Source organism: Olea europaea, chromosome 11 (assembly GCF_002742605.1).
Source record: "Olea europaea var. sylvestris chromosome 11, O_europaea_v1, whole genome shotgun sequence".
Lineage (NCBI taxonomy): Eukaryota > Viridiplantae > Streptophyta > Magnoliopsida > Lamiales > Oleaceae > Olea > Olea europaea.
In genome coordinates, this window is record NC_036247.1 from 12,686,811 (window position 1) to 12,709,923 (window position 23,113).

A 23,113-nucleotide genomic window follows, 5' to 3' on the forward strand; every position below is an offset into this window, starting at 1 on the left:
ATCTTTTCATTTTGTTTCACGAAATGCATGATCACAAGTCATGAAATTCAGTGAAAAAAATGTACTTTTTTTGGGAGGGTGGGGGTAAGACTTACGAGATAAAAAATTATATTTCTTTACGTGCAAGTCAAATTCATTTCTTAATCAAAGAGCCAAAATCTTACATGCTTTCAATAAAAAAGAGACGTTATGAAGATAAGATTAGAATCCGTAACCTTGATGTAACAAATTTCTTTGACATCTCTGCATCGGAAATAAATCTCGATTCATTTAGTTGGGGTGTGGGCCCATTTTAATATCAATGCAAATCTCTAACTAATCTCTATTTCATATAACATGTTTACATGTATCAATGTTATTACAAACGCTTTGGAATTACTGAAAATGACAAAATACAAACATCATGATAATCTATGTATGCATACATTTATACAACCCACGTTTGGCCCTTTTATTTCCCATCCTTTAACCTCACCTAACTAATTTCTCTGGCTACTTTCAGTCGAAAGTTGCTTCCGGCGCAAGGTTCTCAACTGTAGATACAAACCCTACACACATGTTTGGTATTCTATGCTAAATATTGCCAAAAAAAAAAAAAAATGAAAATTGTGAAATATTCGTTTGTTTCCGAGATCATTACTGTTCTGTTCAGTGTACTTGTTTACTGTACTTGAAAGTCGAGAAAAGGAAACGAGGAAACATCCTTCATTAACTCCTCTAAATCCCATTCTCCCATAGCCATTCTTAGTTCATCTCCTTCCCAACACAAACCCTCAATTCTCACATTATTTTCTCCTAATTTGTTGTTTATGTTATTATTATTATTATTATTGAATTGATTATAGTTAATTATATTATTCATATTATTCATGACGTTAGCATTACTCTTTTCGACTGAATTTCCCATTCTGCCACTCTGTTCAATGTTTACACTCCCTAATGGTGGAACCATAAACTGTCCTTCAAAGTCAATGTTCCCACCAAACATCCCACCTTGCGCATTGCATGGTTGTACATCAAAGTACGACCCGGCAATGCCTGTCGGCGGCTGATCAATAATAGGCAATATTGGATCAAGATTCATGGGATTTAAGGCCATGTTTGGCAGCTGCCATGTTGATGACGATAAAGCTGAAGAAGAAGATGATGGGTGCATGCACGCCCCCATCATGTTGTGTTCTTGATTTGATATCAACCGTCCATTAATGCCATCTCTTGCTTGATCCATTGATGAATCACTTGTATTTGGTGATCTTGATGATGATGATGAAATATTCTTGAGCCTCTTCTTTATTGTAGAATTCCAGAAATTTTTAATTTCATTATCAGTACGTCCAGGCAAACGTGCTGCAATCTGAGACCACCTAATTTTAATCAGGAAAAAAAGGTTAATCAGTTAATTAACAGATAATTGGTAAAATAATTGATTATACATGTACGAGGTATTTTGTTTATTGCATGCATTGCATGAAAATTGAGTTTTCAAGAACCCACAAATATATCTCTTAGTTTTCTGCTTCTCTATAATTTTTACATTTGAATTTGTTTTGATGTAAAAGAGTGAGGGTTATATAAGAAGACAAGACAGTTCCAAGAAGTTAAAAAATAAAAATAAAAAAGTTGCAGAAGAGAGAGAAAGGAATGTGAAATGATTATGATGATCACGATGGTGATGGTTGTGGGGTTTTGTTGCTTAGAAAGGGGGAATGAAGGGGTGGGGGCAGGATGGGGTGAGGTAGGGTTGGTGGTTGATTTGTCTTGTGGCAACGGTTTGGAGAGAGATAGGTGGTCGTCTTGTCTTTGAATCCATATCTTGTCTCTTACAATTTTGCTCATTCTTCAATAGCAAGGGAAAGATTAGAATATGCTTGATATATTTTACTACATGCTATATATAGACGTGTAATTATGACATGGTTGATATATTAATAGTATATATGAACGAGGAAGACGGTTGTTTTACGTGAAATGTTATTGTGTCGAATTTGATTTTTATTGATTTTGGTTCATTTTGTTGTTTTAGGAAGAAATCCGAGTATGAGGTTCATTGATGAAAGAAATCTTGAAAATGAGAGGAATTGACATGTTTTGAACGACCAAAATTGGAATTTTGAAAACACGTGTAATTATGACATGGTTGATATATTAATAGTATATATGAACGAGGAAGACGGTTGTTTTACGTGAAATGTTATTGTGTCGAATTTGATTTTTATTGATTTTGGTTCATTTTGTTGTTTTAGGAAGAAATCCGAGTATGAGGTTCATTGATGAAAGAAATCTTGAAAATGAGAGGAATTGACATGTTTTGAACGACCAAAATTGGAATTTTGAAAACACATAAGTTCTAGTTTCTCCATGGTTTTCTAACTTGTTACTAAAATTACATTTATGACCTATTAATGAGATTATAGTGAAAATAACAGTGGATTTCTTGAAATTTGTGAAATATTTGTGAGTAGTAGTTGTGAATATGTGATTGAAATTAACGTTTGATTTTAACTCTAAATTATGATGAGGTTATTAATTTTTACAAACGCAAATAGTCTGTTTTTGCGGTATGTCCTATGTGTACGTCATAAATGGATGTCTTAAAAAGATATTTATGTTGTAATGAAGCACTAAGTTTCGCATAGTACGTGTCACTACAACATAAATCATCATTCAGTTAATTTAGATTGGACCAAGGAAGATAAGTGATGAAAATAATTCGATAGTCTTCCTACTCCTATCTATTATTGTTGTTGTTGTTATAAAGTCTCAAAATGCTAACTTAATGACTAGAGTAGCTTATGACCATCCCCGAATCTACATCATGTCGATCTCCACAACTCCTCTCCCCTCAAATGGCGACCTTTTATGTTCATAGTTTTATAACCATTAAAATCGTTTTTCGTCTAGAGAGTTTATCATCACAAAATATTCAATCAAAAATCTCAAATTCATATATTCATTTTGATTTTCCATGCACGTCTAGAAATATATCTTATGTATCCACATTGACTAAATTTTGGACGTGAGTGTGGTACCACTTGTTGGATCTTATGTATGATTTCATCTCAAGCTAAACTATCGTGATAATAGCCAAATTCCCCTATAAATTCAGGAGCATCCTGATATCCAGACAACGTAGAACTTTTACTTGTACATCTTCGACGACACTAATCGAGTCCCACATAAAATGGCAATAATAACATAATTATTCGTGATCAATCCAAAAATGATTGCTTCAATTAAATATATTTTCTTGTCTCTCTCCCTCGTCTCACTCTAGTTTGTATTTGTCATGTATCCACACGTGTATATGAAGAAACGAAAGTACATGATGAAATAATATGATTATGATGCACATTTGTCGCATTTTAAAGGCATTGAAATCATCCTATCTTCATGACAAAACGGGGCCAGAATATTGATACTTTCAGTTCAATGAAGAGAAAAGAAATGCAATATTTGAAAAAGCGTATCGGAATTTTTTCTAACCGGCAAAGGGACAAAACCAAAAAAGGCCGTACACTTTATAAATTGTACTGAATGGATTAACAAGAAACATGAATGCCGTGCAAAAGATGACCATTTATCATTTTCCAACCAATAAAAAATACTAGCTAAAATATGGATAAGAAAGTTAAAAATTAAAACTCGATGAGTTAAACATTTTTCATTGTGGGATCATAAACTAAGTTATAATTTTTAATATTTATTTTTTTGAAAACAACGTAACAATTAGTTAAGGCTCGAGAGGTGGCTAAACATGTGATTGCAATCGTCCTTGATGAATTGAGAATAACACACGTTAGACTTTGATGAAATTGACAACTTTAGATTAAGAATGAGAAATTACCTAGTCATTTCAAATTTGGACAATGCTAAAAAGAGGAGAGAAATTTAAATTTTGGAAAAAAGTAAAAAGAAATTCCATAATTTTGTGGGGTTGGCTCCGCCACTGTTCGAGCATACATAATCTTCGAAGTACTGGACAATATTGAGAAAAAAGGCAAAATATTAGGCCACGGTTGGTTTGTCGTTTTCGAGCCATTTTTCGTTTTCCGTTTTCGAAAACGCGTCTGGTCCGTCGTTTTCGAAAACACATTTTCAAAAACAAGTTAAAATTTATAACTGAAAACGCAAAACGACTTTTTAGCATTTTCAGTGTTTTCAGTTATAAATGTCGAAAACGCTCAAAAAAAAAAAAAAACGGGCCGTTTTCGAGGAAAACTAAAAATCGTTTTGAAAATGAAAATAGAAAATGAAAATGGAAACCAACCACACCCTTATTTACTCTATCATCCAGACGTGTTAAATGTTTCTTATGAAGTTAAGTCATAACCGTTGTTCTAATGATACGATCTTTGCTGGTATAAAATTGGAAAAAAATGGGATCATCATCATATAAGTAATTGTCCATTCTGAGATGAAAAATCCCTTTACCAATCTATTCATTTCTGAAACTCTCATTCAAGGCCAAGTGGCCTTGCTCCACAATCACCATTTTCAAAATGGAAAGTTCCACGCAATGAGAATTATTTTGAAAATTGGAGACGGTTAGAAATTCATGATTTGACGGGTAAACTTCATATTTATATTATATTCCCTGAAAATAAAACGTAGAAAGAGCAGACGGTAGTCATTTTCTTGAATGGGACACGACTGAGTGAGTAATCACTTTAATTTGTTATAACTTAATATTAAACAATTTGGCCTTTGCTTTGGTACCAAAAAAGTATGCAAGAAACAATATGAAACAGCGTAATTGAATTGTGAGTTAAGCAAAAGCTTGCATGATTAATTGTTGCCGTCAAAACTTCAGTTATCAGCTGAAATACGTTCTCAAGCCACATATTTGACACATGATCTATTAACACATAGAGCGACATGTTTACTCGGCACAACCCAATTTTGAGTATATATTCAAGATAATATCTAAATTATATACATGTGATTCTTTCCATTAACTTAAGTCTTTAGATTTAGTGTTTCAACGTGATATCAGAGCAAGAAAAGGATTTACCGCCACCTGTTTAATGAAATTGTGCATGTATTATGCTTTGATAAGAAAAATGAACCTTGCAAACTGCATACAAACTTTTAGATCGAGTGGTTTCCATGGTCAGCTTGGCTTCAATTATACACAGTTTATGGGCTTTTATCTTGCTTAAGATTTCTTCTTCCAAAAAAGGCCAACATAAACTAACCCACATAGGTCTTGGCCTCTAAATCAGGGTCGGCATAAAGTTGGATTAGTGGACAAGACATTTGACTCCTTTAGCTGGATAAGAAGATAAAGAAGAAAGTGTGACTCTACATCGGAGTAAACCAACTCAAATGAGCCTTGGGCCTCTAAATCTGGTGCTGGCTCGTCCCAACTCTAGGGTTGGATGGTATTGTGACACCTCTAGATGGACAACAAGATGAAAGTGGTCATGCAGATAGCTATATATTAAGCCCCAATTTCGAAAACTACTTTTTTTTATCTCGTTTTCAATCACACATTTTTATAATAATATTTTGCACGTAAACCCAAATTTTCTCTACTTTTTAACTACTCCAAAAAATCGCTATTCTAAAACTAATTTCCCCCAAAAAATACTCTCTTTAATGGACATCAAAAAAGGGGCTAAATTTCAGAAATATTATTCATTTTGGGGAATAGAATTTTGACTTAAAATAATGGAACTCTTTTTCCGGAATTCATATACATTAGCACAACCTGAAGATGCAAACAAGATGGCAAAATCCAGTATCCAGTAACATTAATATTGATGACTTCGATCCTCAGACAAATTTAGGAAATATTTTGAAATATAACGTGCAAACGGCAATGGGTGGCACCTGTAGGCGGTAGTATAGTGTGTATATATATACACACACATCAACTCTGTGCTATAGTTTTCTTTGTAGGAAATAAAAAAAAGTAGATTCTTGAATCTTCATGTTGAAATCAATGAAAAAAATAAAATAAATGCGGAAGCGTACCTTGATCCATAGATCTAAGTTTTCTGAAATCGATTATGATCTTCCAACTGCTACGTGATTTCTTGAAATATGTTCTTTGTTGATGGGGATGCAGAGAATTCTGAAAGTCACGTGCAATTGCGGACCACGACTCATATTAAATAATTAATTATTATCTTTCAATTATTTCAAATTGGCCCCTCAACAATTTAAAATAATTATTCTGGTTTCCACACTTTGATTCCATGAAAATTAATACGCATTAGTCCAAAATTAAACCTAATGAATCACCTTATTGACTAAACCTTAAAGATTCACACATTTTAATACATACACGTGTGGCCCCATATGACAGAATTTCTCCAACAATCTCCCACTGAGCCACACATGTGATGTAATATTATAAATGTGTGCAACTTTATGGGCTCAAACTTTTGCTATGGTATTTCCAAACAATCTCGTCCATTAGTCATATTGATGTAGGATCAAAGCGATTTTCATCACATTTAGCGTGACTAAATCCATCAATGGTCACGCACACCCATACAACCAAATGACATAGATCAATCATGGGAGTTTAGCATGAAAATTACATGTTATGTGATCCGAAAATGTCTATTTCCAACTGATCCAACCTTATTTCTTGAGTGAGATCAATACTGAACATAATAACAGAGTGGAATGAACTGAATACTTCATTTCTCTACAGAAAAAATATCCAAATGCACAAATGTGTCCAAAGTAAACATAAAGCAACAAGAATACAAATTCTCACTAAAACATGATATCTTCAAGAAATACAACACCCATGCGAGCAGTGTGCTCATAAAAGACTTTGGGTGGTAATCCCTTAGTGAGCGGATCCGCAATCATGGAGTTTATTCCAATGTGCTCTATAAAAATCTGTCCACTCTGTACTCTTTCCTTCACAACTAGGAACCTAATGTTAATATATTTTGACTTCGATGAGCTCTTGTTGTTGTTAGAATATAGAACTGTCGAGTTATTGTCACAATTTAACTTTAGTAGTCTTTCTATTCCATTTAGAATGCACAGTCCAGTGACAAAATTTCGTAGCCATATTCCATGGTTAGATGCCTCATAACATGCTACAAACTCTGCTGCCATGGTAGAATAAGCTATTAGTGTTTTCTTGGCACTCTTTCAAGAAATAGCTCCTCCAGCCAGCAGATAGATATAGCCCGATGTGGATCTTCTACTGTCTTGACACCCAGCAAAATTAGAATCGGAGTACCCTATGATCTCTAACTGGTCCGATCTGCTATATGTGAGCATATAATCCTTTGTTCTCTTTAAATACCTCATAACCCCTTTGGCTGCTTTCTAATGATCCATCCCAGGGTTACTTAAATATCTGCTTAGCACTCTAACAATGAATGCAATGTCCAGATGTGTACAAACTTGAGCATACATCAGACCTCTAATAGCTGATGCATAGGGAATCTTTTGCATTTCCTTAGCTTCAAGGTCATTTTGTGGGCATTGTTTGAGACTAAATTTGTCTCCCTAAGTGACAGGGGTATCACCTGGTTTACAGTCTTGCATGTCAAACCTCTTAAATACTTTATCGATATAGCTCTTTTGTGACAGTCCAAGAATACCTTGAGAGCGATCCCGATGTATCTGGATCCCTAATACAAGAGAGGCGTCATCAAGATCTTTCATCTCAAAATTTCTTGATAAAAATCTCTTGATTTTGTACAACATGCCTATATCGTTAATGGCAAGCAGTATGTCATCAACATACAAAACTAGGAAAATATGCTACTCCCACTGAACTTGTAATACACACAATCATCAACGACATTCATTTCAAAATCAAATGAGATAATGACTTGATGAAATTTGTGGTACCATTGACGGGAAGCTTGCTTGAGCTCATAGATGAATTTCTTTAATTTGCAAACCATATTCTTCGGGTCTCCTGACACGAAGTTTTCTGGTTGCACCATATAGATCGTCTCATCAATGTCGCCATTGAGAAATGCCGTCTTAACATCCATCTGATGTAACTCAAGATCAAAGTGTGCAACAAGTGCCATAATTGTCTTGAAAGAGTCTTTCGTTGAAACTGGAGAGAAAGTCTCTTTGAAATCAATGTCTTCCTTTTGGGTAAAGCCTTTTAGCCACAAGACGAGCCTTATATCTTTCCACATTACCATTTGAATCCCTCTTGGTTTTAAAAATTCATTTGCAACCAATGGACTTCACACCTTCATGTAACGGGATAAGATCTCAAACTTTATTGTCTTGCATAGACTCGTGCTCCTCATTAATGGCATCAATCCACTTTTGAGAGTTAGAACCCAGCATGACCTGATGGAAATTGATTGGATCATCTTTCACCATTCCATTATTTTCCTCATGTTCTTAGAGAAATACTACAAAATCATCCGGAATAGCATTTTTCCTCTCTTTCGTGGATCTATTTAATGGCATTGGTTCTTGAGGTTGTTGAGTTTGTACTTTTGGAATAATTGCCTCATTTTGGATGGAAGTTCTTCAACATTGTCTCGTTGAGGTTCTGGATATGCTTCTTGATCAACAACAGTTATAGAAACCTGTACATTGTCAAAAACAATAGTAGGAATCAAAATCGATCATTCCTCAACTTCTTTCTAAAAGACAATGTCTCTAATCTTGTTTCTCCCCCCAAACTCAACATCCTCAAAAAATGTTGTGGTTCCCGTTTCGAAAATTGACTTAATTGTGGGATCATAAAATTTATAGCCCTTAGATTGCTCAGAGTAACTAATAAAATAACTGCTAACTGTTTTGGAGTCCAATTTCTTTTTATGTGGCCTATAAGGCCTCGCCTCAACTGGACATCTCCAAATGTGAAAATGCTTTAGACTAGGTTTTCTACCTGTCCAAAGCTCATAAGATGTTTTAGCAGCAGCCTTAGTTGGTACTCTGTTCAGAATATAAGCTGCAGTCTTTAATGCCTCTCCCCAGAGTGATTTTGGCAAGGTGGAATGAATTATCATACTCCTTATCATGTCTTTAAGAGTTCTGTTTCATCTTTCAGCTACACCATTCATGCTAGGCAAGGCATGGTGTACTGTGGGACGATTCCACACTCTTTTAGGTATTTAGCAAATGATCCTGGACATTGTTCACCTGAACCGTCATATCTGCCGTAGTACTTACTACTACGGTCAGACCTAACGCTCTTTATCCTTTTGTTGAGTTGAGTCTTAACCTCAGATTTAAAAGTTTTGAACACGTCCAGTGACTCAGACTTTTCATGGATGAGATATAGGTACCCATAATGTGAGTAATCGTCTATGAATGATATAAAATATTGTTGATCATCTCAAGAAGCCGTAGGAAATGTCCCACAAATATTTGTGTGTATCAATTCTAAAACGTCTGAAGATCTGTTAGCACCCAATCTCCTTGTTTTAGTCTGTTTTATCTTGATACAATCAATACATATATTAAAATCTGTGAAGTCAAGAGAATCCAAAATATCATCTGACACAAGTCGCTCAATTCTAGCTTTTAAGATGTGACCAAAGCGCTTGTGCCATAATTTTGCTGAATTTTTTTATTTAATTTGCGTTTAGTACCTCGTGATTCAACATGCAAGGTTTCATTATATGATACAATTATATCAAACAAATATAGGTTATCATATTCACATAATGAACCAGTACCAATAATATTGGAATTTAATGAAAGACTAAATTGATTGTTTTCAAATGAACAACAATATCCAAATTTATCCAACAAAGAAATAGAAATTAAATTCCGTCTAAAAGACGGCACAACAAAAGTGTCTTGCAAATCCAAATAATAACCAGTTCCCAATAATAACCTAAAAGTGCCTATTGCATCAACTTCCACCGATTTGCCATCACCCACATAGATATATCTTTCACCATCACTTGATTTTCGGTAGCTCGGGCAGCCCTGCATAGAAACACTTATGTGAGTAGTAGCACCAAAATCCATCCACCAAGTGTTTCTAGGTACTGAAACTAAATTATTCTCAGAACAAACCAAAGTAAAAATTGTACCTTTCTTTGCACACCATGCATGATATTTGGCATAGACATTCTTCACGTGTCCAGCCTTATTACAAAAGAAACAAGTTCATTTATCTTTTTTTTTTTGTTTCTTTTGTGCTGGACTCTTAGGAGCAGCTTCATATTCCTTCATCTTTTTCTTGTCCTTATCCTTAGAAGTGTTTGCCAAGTTAGCAACTTCAATTCTATCTTGCTTTAACCTTTCTTCCTCTTGCACACAATATGAAATGAGCTCATTTAGAGACAATTTCTCCTTCTGACAGTTATAACTGGCCTTAAATTGACTGAACTGTGCAGGAAGCGAGATCAATGCCAAATGCACGAGCAAGTCATCAGACAGCTCAAGCTTTAGCCCTTTAAGTTTTGAATCAATGTGAGACATCTCCATGATGTACTCCCTTATGTTCCCCTTGCCTTTATACTTCATTGAAATCAAGCTTTGCAAAAGCATGCTTGTTTCAGCCTTATCATTTTTCGCAAAACATTTCTCAATTTCGGCAAGGAACTCCTTAGCATTAGCTATCTCTTCGGATATTGCACCTCTAAAGGCTTTCGAAATGCCGCGCTTAATGATCATTAGACTCATGCAATTTAAACAATCCCACTTCTCAAAGTTTCTCCTTTTATCAGGAGAACTTTCTTCCATAAGAGGAGTGAGTTGCTCAATCCGAAGTGCAAGGTCAAAATCCATGTAGCCAAGAACAATCAATACGTTCTCCATCCAATCCTTGAAGTTTGTCCCATTAAGCATGAGAATTGAATCGATATTAGTAGATATTGTGGTAGCAAATGAATTAGCTGTAGAGAGAACAAAATGAAAAAATAATCAAGCTCATATCCATATTAAATGAAAAATAAATTCAAATAATGGTAAGTCTCATATCAAGATACATAGTGCAACATTAATATCAAGTCTTTGGACAGTAATATTAATTGCTAGTGGTATTCTCAATACAGTGATCAAACATTGACAATAATTCCTGTCAAATAATGAAACCATCTTTGGATTGATTTATTATTCACATGGAAACCTTATAATTGTCACACATTTACCACCATAGGTGTGTATGTAATTCGGCCAAATATTAACCTTCCTTTGGACCGATTAATACCCACATAAAGAAATACACACACGACATCTAAATATCCCAAACAAACCAATCTACACAAAAGAGGTCACTTTGGTGACATATTGTTTCAATTAGTTTATTCAAAATGTTAGATAACCTTAATTCATTATAAATGATTTACCAAATTATTTGAATTTGATTGTCTCTCATAATTAAACTTTAATTATTCCTCTTAAAAGAGTCCTTAGTACCTTAATTTGAGAAAGAGAATCATTAATTTTGCATTATTAGATGCCTTTAGAAACTTTAGGGACCTAAGGATTAATAATTCAAAACTTTAGGGATCAAATTTTAAAAAAATTAAAATTTTGGGGGCCAATTTTAATTAATTATAAACATTGAGGGCTTCAACTGCAAATTTTAGAAATTCAATGGCCCAAATTTAAGGGCTGAATTATTAAACCCGTAACCTTAAAGATCCAATTTGGATGGATCAGAAACATTCGGGACTGAAATGTAAATTTTTATTTTGAAAAAATAATTAACCCTAATTTTAAATTGCAAGCAAGGACCTAAGATCATCTTATTTTCACCTCAGATACCCACCTCCAGAATCCATTCCAAAATCTCTCTCTCACCCTCCTGCCTTAATGGTACCGGACGCTGCTGCAACCGGGAGTAGCGTCCAGCGCTGCTGCATTTTGCAGCAACGCCAAATGCAGCAGCCGGTTGCAATCGTCAGTGGTACACCCGTCACTGGCCAGAACCAAAAATTTTTTTTAAACGAAAATCAAAATCTGAATTCAGAAAATTTTAACCCAGATCTTGGAAAAATTAAACATGAATATGTGCCAAAAGGTTGTCTCATTCAACAAAGTCAGATCCGTAACTAACGGATCTGAAAATTTCTTTTAAAAAAATTGCAAGATCTTGATCCATAATCACACGATGAAGATCTAAAATTGTAATTCACAATATAAAACTCCAATAACATTAAATTCTTGCAATTTCTCAAAGAAATCAACTATAGATCTATTCTGATATCACTTGTAGGAAATTGAAAATAAGCAGATTCTTGAATCTCCATGTTGAAATCAATTAGAAAACAAAATAAATGCGGAAGTATACCTTGATCCATAAATCTAAGTTTTCTGAAATCAATTATGATCTTCCAACTGTTACGTGATTTCTAGAAATCCGTTCTCTGTTGATGGGGATGTAAAGAATTCTAAAAGTCACGTGCAATTGGAGACCACGACCTATATTAAATAATTAATTATTATCTTTCAATTATTTCAAATTGGCCCCTCAACAATTTAAAATATTTATTCCGGTCTCCACACTTTGATTCCATGAAAATTAATACCCATTAGTCAAAAATAAAACCCAATGGATCACCTTATTGACTAAACCTTAAAAATAGCATCACACATTTTAATATATACACGTGTGGCCCCATACGACATAATTTCTCCAACATTCTTGCTTATGACTGGCAGCCCACAACAGACTCCAAAAGCAAATACATTACCTTTCAACAACCAGAGGCAAAGTTCATTATGAAAGTGCCGAGGTTCTCTGCCACAACGGACATCCCAAAATAGTGCTTCCATGAACAGCAAGATAGGTAGCATTCAACCTGAGAGTCAATGGTGTAATTGTTTTCAGCAAAAAGATCTTCCAAAGCCATTATAGGTTAATGTTACTAATATATTAAGCACATCCACACTTTTTATTTAGAGCATGTTTGGCTATAAAAGTTACTGAAAACATATTTGGATAAGTTACCTTTTTCTTACTTTTAATAACTTTTTTTTTTTTTTTTTTGGAAATTTTTTTTTTTTTTTTAAATAAAAAAACAAGAAATTTACTTGTAATAGTATATTCTTTAAGCTTAGCCAGACATGTTCTAATTCTTTTGAACCCTTTTTTTTTTTTTTTGGAAATTTTCTTTTTATGATTAAATAAAAAAACAAGAAATTTACTTGTAATAGTATATTCTTTAAGCTTAGCCAGACATGTTCTAATTCTTTTGAGCCCCATTTTTTGTATAGAATGCACTTTGTAATAGTAGAATAATGAAGAATGTGTGGATAAAAGATAAGAAAAAGTTTTAGGTTTACGTGTAATATTATTTTTCTGAAGAATGTGTGATCGAAGAGAAGATAGAAAAATATATTTTGAGAAAAATGGAAATCAAACGAGGGCTAAAATCCCATGGAAGAGGTTTTACTTGTCGGCATCGGGCTTCGTCAGAGGATCGTGAATTTCCTCTCTATGTTCCATAGTTGACACAACGCCCAACATAGCTGCCATATCCTGAGCACCTTCAGCCTATAATGGAACAAATATTTAAAAATGCTTAAAAGGTATCAATGGGTTACTACTAGCAACTACTATCTACTTTTACAAGATAAACATTTCAAGTTTATTCCCAACTTCTAACACTTCTCACATTGAAATGGAAATGGTGAGGATGGTAGTGTTGATTTGGTATCTATCTCTTCCCATAATAAGCATCGTAGGGCTAGAGAAGACTTGTCAAGTTACAATTAAAACAGGGTTAAAGAAAGATATATAGATCCCAATACTGTACGAGTTGAAGTTACTAGTCAGAGTTTTGCTGCTTCAGTGAAGATAACAGTTCAAGTTACATTTGCAATAACACCAAACCACCCGATTTTTCCACTCCTAGTGACATCCATCTCTTTAATTATAAGCAGAAATGTATACCGTAAAGTTGACGTAGAATAGGACAATAAATAAATACGTGTTGAGTGTACTGTAAGTAGCAAGAATATGCGTATGCTGAAGGATCCAGGGTAGCTCCATACAGGGGCGGACCCAGACGACTTGGCTTAGGGGGGCAAAAATAAAATTTATAGGATATCTTCTAATAAAAAAAACTAAGGAAAAAAAAAAAAAAAAAAAAGGTAAGAAAAAATTATTTTTTCCCCAAAATCTAGGGGGTCAATTGCCCCTATAAACCCCCCCCCCCAGGTCCGCCCCTGGCTCCATAAGCATAATAAGCACTCCATTGACTCATTGGATCTGCTGATTGATCCCTGAAAAGTCGAGGAGCATCCAAGAATTAACAAAGATTCAAAACCACAATTTAAGCAAAAGCTTGACCCATTTTACTGCTGGATTCCTTTCCCAAGAAAGGTTAACTACTTGTTGACCAATCAGGGTACCTTGCATCCTCTGGATTGATTCTTCTGCGGATGTCCTATGAAGATGAGCATCAACAGCAAACGGTACCAATTGATGATATGCCAAAGATGATTGAAAGTACTTATAGATACTTTTCATTTGTTATAGATTATCCTGCAATTGAAATAAGAGTTTCATAACATACCTGGTGGCAAAAAGCAAAAAGCCTCAACCCTTGGTTACCGGAATTTTGATAGAAATTATTTCCCTGAATTGCAAAAATATCTGTTTCAGTTCTTCTTCTGTGACATTAGGGTCCAGATTGGGGATAAAAACCTGCAATTGAACAAGGAAATTAGAAAGGAAGACATATGGAACTACAGAAATCAGTGTTTCACTTACAGTAGTGTTATTTATATCGTTATCCACTGGAACTGTTCGCACAGGTGGAGTATAAATTGGAGCTGGATATACTGCAGTCAAAACAAGAAAATAAAATGAACTAACAAGAAAATTGTGAAATGGCCAATAAAGTTTTAATGAGAAGTCACTATGATTTTGAACTAGAGTGAATTGAGTTCAAATGAAACGTAAACTTCAGAGATTGTTGTGGTGGCCCAAAGGTGTACAAGCATAGGACAGGCATCACCACTGCCACATTTGAAGGGCATTTTAAAGCACTTTACTCGAAGGATTGTGTAGTGTTGTAGATGCACCTTCCATTATGCAAACCGTAAAATGAGCAAAAATCAGAAGCTGCTTAGGAACAAGGATAGGGACGACGCTAGTCCTGTCTTAGCAATATGTATACGCATTTCACCTCCAACTATAAAATAAAAAAAATAAAAATAAAAAAATCAGAATGAGATGTGTAATTTTCAGACTTTATGACCTGATACAGTGCAATGAATATATATAAAAAGAATATCCATGGATTTATGGTGCTTAGATGGTGGTACGTATCTTCACCTTTAGGTGCAGCATACTGCTGTTGAACACCAATTGCTGATTTCTTAGGAGTCGCTGCACTAATGCGCATGGGCCTAGTAGAGCAATATACACCATTCATCTCAGTCATGGCTCGGTTCCTTTCTTTTTCATCTGCAAATCCTTGGAGCGGCCTGTGTTTGGATCAGTCACAACCTTGGCCCCTCTACCCGAGGAATAATGGGTTTGAAAAGTCTCTTGCAACAAATAATCTGTGACGTCTGGAGCTAGATCCCCAACAAAATAGAGTGCTCCGGTGCAGTATCAATTCGCTTTTCTCCTATCCCAAATGATGCCCAATTCAACCGAAAAGTTAGCTCGGTCCCAGGAATTTGTGTTCCGTATAGGACTGCAGAACCCTTTCAGCAATTTGACGCGAAGTAAGCTCCACAAACCCATATCCCTCGGGCTGGCCTGTGATTTTGTTCCGAATTACTTTAATGGAAATTACCTATATTAGACGCGGTGACCATTTAAATCATTAAACATTAACACCATTGAAAATTAACATCTTTAGTCTTTTCATTCCTCAAACTTAAAAAATTTTCATTTCATTAAAATCAAAACCAAGAGAAATTACAATTTGATAGTGGTACTAATTTGAAGTTTTAACTAAGCATATAAAACCACGTTAAATGTTGGAGTTCACTTTATTTCAAGCTAGCTTCGACCAGTAACTTTATAACGATTTTGTTACATACTAGTACACTTTGTCGATCCATTGGGACCCGTGGCCGACTTAAGCCAGATCACGTGGCATGGTGGCCGAGGCCCTAAGGCCAACGAAGAATACACAACATCCACAAGCGAAGCCTCTGACGTGGTCCAACCGCTTCAGGACCGAAGCGCATTCGGCCGAGGTTGTTCATATCGAGGTCTCTATGCCGAAGCCGAATCTTTGAAGCACCTTTGCCATCACCTCTCCCAAGAGATCTCATCTTACACAAGAATCCTTTTTGAGTGATTAATGGGACGTCCATCATATGGTGCAAGTGTCTTGTCAAATATAACGACGGCTCTGCCAATTAATAAGTGTATAACAGACTAGGTGATAAAAAATGATACCTAGGATTAGGTAAGTAAACTAACAAGATGAGACCAAGTGTACTCCCAACCGAGGGCCATGATTCAACTCGCATTACTATAAATACCCCCACACTCCCATTGTAGAACTAATGCAAAATTCAATACAAGAATAACTGCTACATATTTTACTCTCTTGAAATACAACCGAGTTTACATACAAGTTTAACAAGCCGTGATTGGTAATTATTGTACAATCCTTCTACAAATGCATCGTCGAATTTCGAACGTTGTCGTCCCGTGCCTTTGAGCTACTCCCACGCCCCCATTTTTAGACCGTTCTAGACCCTTTTGTGTCTTAGCTGTTGGACTTTAGCTTAAATGTGCGCAGGTGGGTCCAGTATTTGTTGTCCGTGTGGCCCTAACTGAAAACGAGGTCAACAGATTTCGTTGGTAATTCGTACACCAATAACAAAGAACAAAAACCTTAAAGATTTTAAACTAAACATGTAAATTATTCAAAACCCAATGCACAAATTTATCTGCTTATATCATTATACAAACATGTCATACATTCAGACAGATTCCCACAACAACAAGAGTTAATTGTTCCAATGGTTACTGAACTTAGGTTCATGTCTTTGATTGGCCACTAAACTTTAAAATGTCGGGTTTTTGCTACTGAACTTTATAAAATATCGAGTTTGGTCACTGAACTTAGGTCCATGTCTTCAATTGCTCACTGAAGTATAAAATGTCGAGTTTTGGCCATTGAACTTTGAAAAATATTGTACATTACTCACTGAATTTTGAAAAATATTGTATATTATTCACTACAAACTCGACATTTTTCAAAATTCAACAGTTATACTAGTTAGTAATATACGGCATATTCTAAAGTTCAGTGGTCAAAACTCGACATTTTAAAATCTAGTGAGTAATCGAAGACATGGACCTAAGTTCAGTGACTAAAACTCGACATTTTTTAAAAGTTTAGTGGTTAAAATTCGATATTTTAAAGTTCAGTAACCAATCAAAGACATGAAACTAAATTTAGTGTCCAAAACTCAACATTTTTCAAAGTTCGGTGATCAAAACTCGACATTTTAAAGTTCAGTGGTCAATCAAAGATATAGACTCAAGTTCAGTGATCATTGGAACAATTAACTCCAACAACAAACATGTAAATTACTCAAACCTCCATGCCCAAATTTATCCACCTATAAAACATTATACAAACATGTCATATAATATAAATAAATTCCCACAACACGTATTAAAGGAGTCATAGTTTATATCTAAGTATTTAACTCGTCGGTGTGGGAGAACCAACTGTGGAGGTAGAACTTGTCAGCCTAATAAGGCAATCGCCAATTTAGAGGGTGCGGACTTCTTCGAGGGTGGCGGACTAGTGGTATGGCATCGGTTGAGGTGGCTATGCACTCATCTGTGCCAGTGTTTGCATTTATAGGTGTTCAATTTGAATCGAAGTACTAAATTGCTTAGCTTAGGCACTTTGCCGCTTCAAATTTTGGAGTTTATGCATTTTTCTTCCCTGAATTATGAGAAAACAAAAAAAAAGGGTGGTCTTTTTAGTCATTTTATAGCTAATTTTGTCATGCAGTAGATTAGTGAAGCAGATGACGAGGGATAAACCCTAGTTTAGCCAAAATTGTCATTTGAAGTAGAAAAAAGAGTAGGAATTTAGGGGCGGAGTTAGCAAATGATTAAGGGGTGGGCTAAATTTTAAAAATTTTAAATAAATTCACGCTACAGGAGATCGAGATTAGGAGATTACGCTCATTACATTCGTGACAAATAGTATTAGATACTCAATGAAATACAAGTTTAGATTCTCATCCTAAGAATTCTCACTAGATATTCATACTTTTTCTTGTGAAATACGAAATTGATGATCACCTTAATTAGTATAAACTGATAGAAGTATGATAAACATAAACAAATTATATATATCCAACAATAAAGAAATAAAAAAAAAGTTAATAATTTTATCTATGTTTGATTCTGCTTCTGTAATATACACAATCTTATTATTTATATATAAATAAGTTCTTACAAATATTTTTTTATTATAAGACTAAATATAAAGTAAGTTACTTATTTTGATAGTAACGTCAATTTCGTAGTCAAAATAAGTAAATTTCTTTTCTTATGAGTATGAATAAGTTATATGTGAAAATATTTCTAAAACTAAAAAATTTAATTACTTCAAGCTTGGCCAAACATTTAGTGTCTTTAACTATTAAAATAAGTAATTTATTTTAGTTCTAATCAATACAATTTTATTTATTATAAAAGTTTATAGATAATTATAAGTAAAGTATGCATTAAATAAAAAACTAATTTGGTAATAAAATTATACACATTTCATTAAGTGGAAATTACAGATTCTAATAGATTTGAAATTCACATTTCACAAATCATATGCCATGTTTAGAATTTCTCAAATCAGAAATCTTTTTTAATTAATTAACAAATTTTAAATATTAATAATTGTATTACAAATTTAAATATACATATTCATCCCAAACCCTAAAATTCAATTATCACTCTCCTTTCACTCTCTCTCTTCTCACCCTCTCTACCTACCCCACTCTCATCGTTCGACCTTCCCTGCATTTCCCTCACCGGCTCCAAACCCACCTCATTCGATCACAACAGGTGGCGGCAAGCAGCGAGGACTGGTCGGTGTTGGTATTCGATGTTACCACTCATCTGGTGTTCGGTGTTAGTGCGGTATTTACCACTCATCCGGTCGCGACGTTGTGGTGTTCGGTGTTGCCATTCATTTGGTCGCGACGATCTGCAACACCACAATGATCCACCAGACTGTGGCGGCGCAATGTCGATTTGAAGCAGCCAGCGTCGCTGCTGCGATCGGGGCGACCAAATTTGGGTTTGTAACCAATGGTTATACAATGATTTTGGATCTGATTTTTCAGTAGTTGTGCATTTATTTTGGATTTGATTTTGTGGTGGTTGTGGTGGCAGTTATTCGATAGTGGTGAGGTGGTGGTGGTTGTGGCGAGTTGGTGAGGAGGTGATGGTGAATTGATTGGGTTGTGGGGTGTTTGTAATTTTATTGATTGATCGAAAGTTGTGACCAAGAAATTGATAAATTTGTGATCAATGTGGTGGTGGTTTTGGCGGTGGTGGTGCTGTTGAAGACGACGTTGAAGTGGTGCTGTTGGTCACATATTATTTCGCTGATCGTGACCAATAAATTGGTTAATCTGTGACTAATGAAAAAGATAAATTGTGATCAAGAAATAATGTGTGACCTAAAAAATTAATAATTTGTAACTGTCTAATAAGTTATGACATATAATATTTATGATCTGTGACGTGTAAATATTTATATTCGTGAACGAAAAATAATATGTGACTTATAAAATTATTGATTTGTGACCGAAAAATAAGTTGTGATTAAAAATTAATCCGTGACTAATTAATTTTTTGTTTGTGACCGATGAATAAATTATGACCTACAAAATTTTTGAATTGTGATCGTAAAATAATTTGTAACATAATATTTCTGATTTGTGATCAAAAAATAATAAATGACTAATTAAATTGTTAATTTGTGAACAATTTATATAGATATGTGACCTAAATATTTTTAATTAATTAATTAAATCATAAATAAATTTTAATAAAAATCTGATTTTTGAAGTTTGAAACTTATTTTCTTAATTTTGAAATATGTCATACTTAATCTCTTATTTATGAAATTTTCCCTTTCATTAATACCATGAAAGAATATTTGGATAATTGGACTGGAGTTAGGACACAATATGGAGCTGGGCAAAATATAGTTATTTGGACCAATTTAACTATAAAATACCTTCTTTCTTACCATGTGGATTGGGGGCCCAACCCACTGCTAGATCTGCCTCTGAGTAGGATAATGTTTCTTGTACAATATTGATTGATACCTTAGGTAAACTTTACACTTCACACTCATCGACTTTCAAATTTGTTAGAAACTATTTTTTAAATCAGCAGTTTGAATTTTGACGACACCAAGGACAATCAACAAGGATTGTAAAGATAACTCATCTAGCGTCATTGATGCATAAATAAAGATACCAATTAGTAGTAATTGAATTCCTTCTATGGTTCCACATGAGAAACCAGTACGAATATAACCTACACGTCCAATTGAACTTTGAGCTAGAAGTCTTTTCACTTTCGTTTGGGCCATGGTGGCTAGTGCTCCTAAGATCATAGAAGTAATGCTACAGAAAAAGAAGATTTGTTGCAATGTAATTGAAAAGGGTATTGTTATCAAGCACAAATCAATGCGACAGTTGAGTGATTAATTATCGTGGGATTATTAGACGATGGGTGAGGTAAAGTCATAAGTAATAACTATCAAATTGAAAAATCAAATCAAAATTACATATTTGAAACTATTTGTTTGGTATCACGTGCGTCTGTCTATAAATTAATTTTGAATCAAGTCAAAACAAGAGCATTTTCAATCACGATGTAAAATGGATCTAAATTATATTTTAAATTGAAAACCTCTCCAATGAAGAGATGCAAAGAAAATGTAAATCGCATTTTTCGACAAAAAATGTAAAAACATCAATAATTGGCAAAAATAGTGATGGCAATGGGGCGAGGTGGGGCGGGGCGGAGTTATGCCCCGTTTATTGCCCTTTTTTTCCTTCCCTCAAGTTCACAATTTGAAAACGCTAGTATCCAAATTAAGTATTCGAAACAAACAATATCCAAAAATAAACAATTACAAATACAATTACATTGTAACTAAATTTCACTTCTTTATCCAAAAATAAATTTGATATTTTTCCATCTTTATAACTTCATTCGTCGGCATGTTCAGAAATTGTAGAAGATAGATTCTAAAAAACGAAAGAAATAATATACTCAATATCATCATAATAACTATGATTAAAATTTAAATTATGTGATAAATAAAACTACCTCCTCATCAACATTCTCATCATTCATCTTGGAGCAACTTCCAAAATATGTAGACGGCGCAGAATTCACTATTAACAAAATAAAATAATTAGTAATAAGAAAATTCATAAAAGAAACAATATAAAAAGCAAATGTTTATATACATCGTACCGTGAATATCAACTCATAACCAATCTTGAGCAGACATTAAAGCCTTCAAAGTTTTGGAGTGAAGTTTATTTCTGTGTGGATTAACAAATCTACTACTAGTACTAAGAGCAGATTCGGATGCCACAGTAGATATCGAGATGGCCAAAATATCTTTTGTAATTCGAGATAAAGTCGGATATTTGATTGAATTCACTTTCCACCATGTCAATATATTAAAATCATCTGACCAAGGCAATATAGGCTCATCCAAAAAAGTATCAAGCTTGGTTTTCACACTACTAGGAGTGTCAACATTAGAAACAAATTTATAAAAATCCGCCATGCGATCTGATTTATTATTACACTTGACGTCTCAGTTTGACAAGAAGAAGTAGAAGATTGTGCTACAGACCCACTTGAATCATTCTTTTTCTGATAATTGTGCACTAATTTGCCACAAACTTGATATATTTTGTCAATCTCATTTGCAGCAATGTGATTAAAAATACGAGGATAGTAAAACTTAACTAACATCATCTTATACCTCGGATCCAACACTGCTGCTAGAGCCAAAACTCCATGAATATCACTCAAATACTTATTAAACTTTTCCATCATATTGGTTGCCATCATTTGAACTTCCACATAAGGAGATTCAAGCCACTCATACAACGACAATTTGATATCACAAACATTTGCAAAGAAGAAATTAGCAGTTGGACACTTTGTTCCTGAAAACAATTCAGTAACCTAAAAAAAACCTTTAACTTCTCACATATTTCTTTTGCTAAATCCCAATCACCATCACTAGGGAAACATTTATATCGTGACTCCCTCTGTTTCAAACGTGGAAAAACATCCTTATAAATCAAAGCAGTACTAAGCATCAAATACCTCGAATTCCACCTTGTTTTACAATTAAGCACCAATTTTTTTTCACAATTAATTTTCAATTGACGTGCAAAAAGTTTAAATTTTTCAGATCTCTTTGGCATGGCTGTCCAATAAGCAACACTTTCACATATTTTCTCAACACTACTACTAATAATGTCCAACCCATCCCTCACAATAAGATTTAATATATGTGCACAACACCTCATATGAAAAAAATTCACCATTCAGTACAAGAGAACGAGTACAAAGTTGACTTAACACAATACTGATCATTGTGCAATTATCTACGATCAAAGTTAGTAACTTACGATCAATATTCTAGTCCATCAAGGTGCTCAATAGAGTTTTTGAAAGCACATCAGCAGTGTGTGGGCACAACACATATATAAACCTGAGTTAATTCAAGAACAAATTAAATAAATGAAAAGAATATCATTTTGGTAAATTATGAAGAACAAGTGAATGTAATGTTTTACTATATCTCATGATATGACTCTATAATTCCCACGCATCATCTATGAAATGAGCAGTGATAACCATGAATCCTCTCTTTTGATTAGAAGAGGTCCACATGTCGATAGTGATAGAAATTCAACTCTTAATCTTCTCAAGTGCAATCATATTTTTGGCTCTTTCGTATTCATAGATTTTCAAAATGTCGCTCTTCAAAGTGTTGCCAGAAGGAACCTTAAACAATGGTTGTAGGTCGTGTAAGAACTCTCGAAATCCAATGTGATCAACCATAGACAAAGGATACTCATGCAAAATAACTATTTTCAAAAGACTATATCTACACTTATCTGGATCGAAAGAGTAAGTACTCATTGTGACTTTGCCACTCCTGACATCCTTTTTGAAATTTAATGTTGCTTGGTGAGT

General features: G+C 34.3%; 2 protein-coding genes and 1 pseudogene across 3 annotated transcripts; all 3 read right to left on the minus strand.

The window, feature by feature from the left end:
• Window positions 1-591: 591 nt before the first annotated feature.
• LOC111404901 (putative mediator of RNA polymerase II transcription subunit 15) lies at window positions 592-1,365 on the minus strand. The gene has a single exon (XM_023033630.1). The coding sequence runs from the start codon at window positions 1,226-1,228 to the stop codon at window positions 662-664; it is 567 nt and encodes a 188-aa protein (XP_022889398.1). The 5' UTR covers window positions 1,229-1,365; the 3' UTR covers window positions 592-661.
• An 8,289-nt stretch (window positions 1,366-9,654) lies between these two features.
• Window positions 9,655-14,001, minus strand: LOC111403420. 2 transcript variants are annotated; one of them, XM_023031922.1, is made up of 5 exons: window positions 13,848-14,001; window positions 13,311-13,411; window positions 12,609-12,716; window positions 9,999-10,805; window positions 9,655-9,891 (listed from the first exon to the last, which is right to left on the minus strand). In XM_023031922.1, the coding sequence occupies exons 3-4, from the start codon at window positions 12,709-12,711 to the stop codon at window positions 10,075-10,077; spliced, it is 834 nt and encodes a 277-aa protein (XP_022887690.1). In that variant the 5' UTR covers window positions 12,712-12,716; window positions 13,311-13,411; window positions 13,848-14,001; the 3' UTR covers window positions 9,655-9,891; window positions 9,999-10,074. The 2 variants fall into 2 exon arrangements, with proteins under 2 accessions (XP_022887690.1, XP_022887689.1); XM_023031921.1 differs by having other exon boundaries at window positions 13,533-14,001.
• Window positions 14,002-14,049: 48 nt separating this feature from the next.
• On the minus strand, window positions 14,050-16,155 carry LOC111404471 (annotated as a pseudogene).
• Between the last annotated feature and the right edge of the window lie 6,958 nt (window positions 16,156-23,113).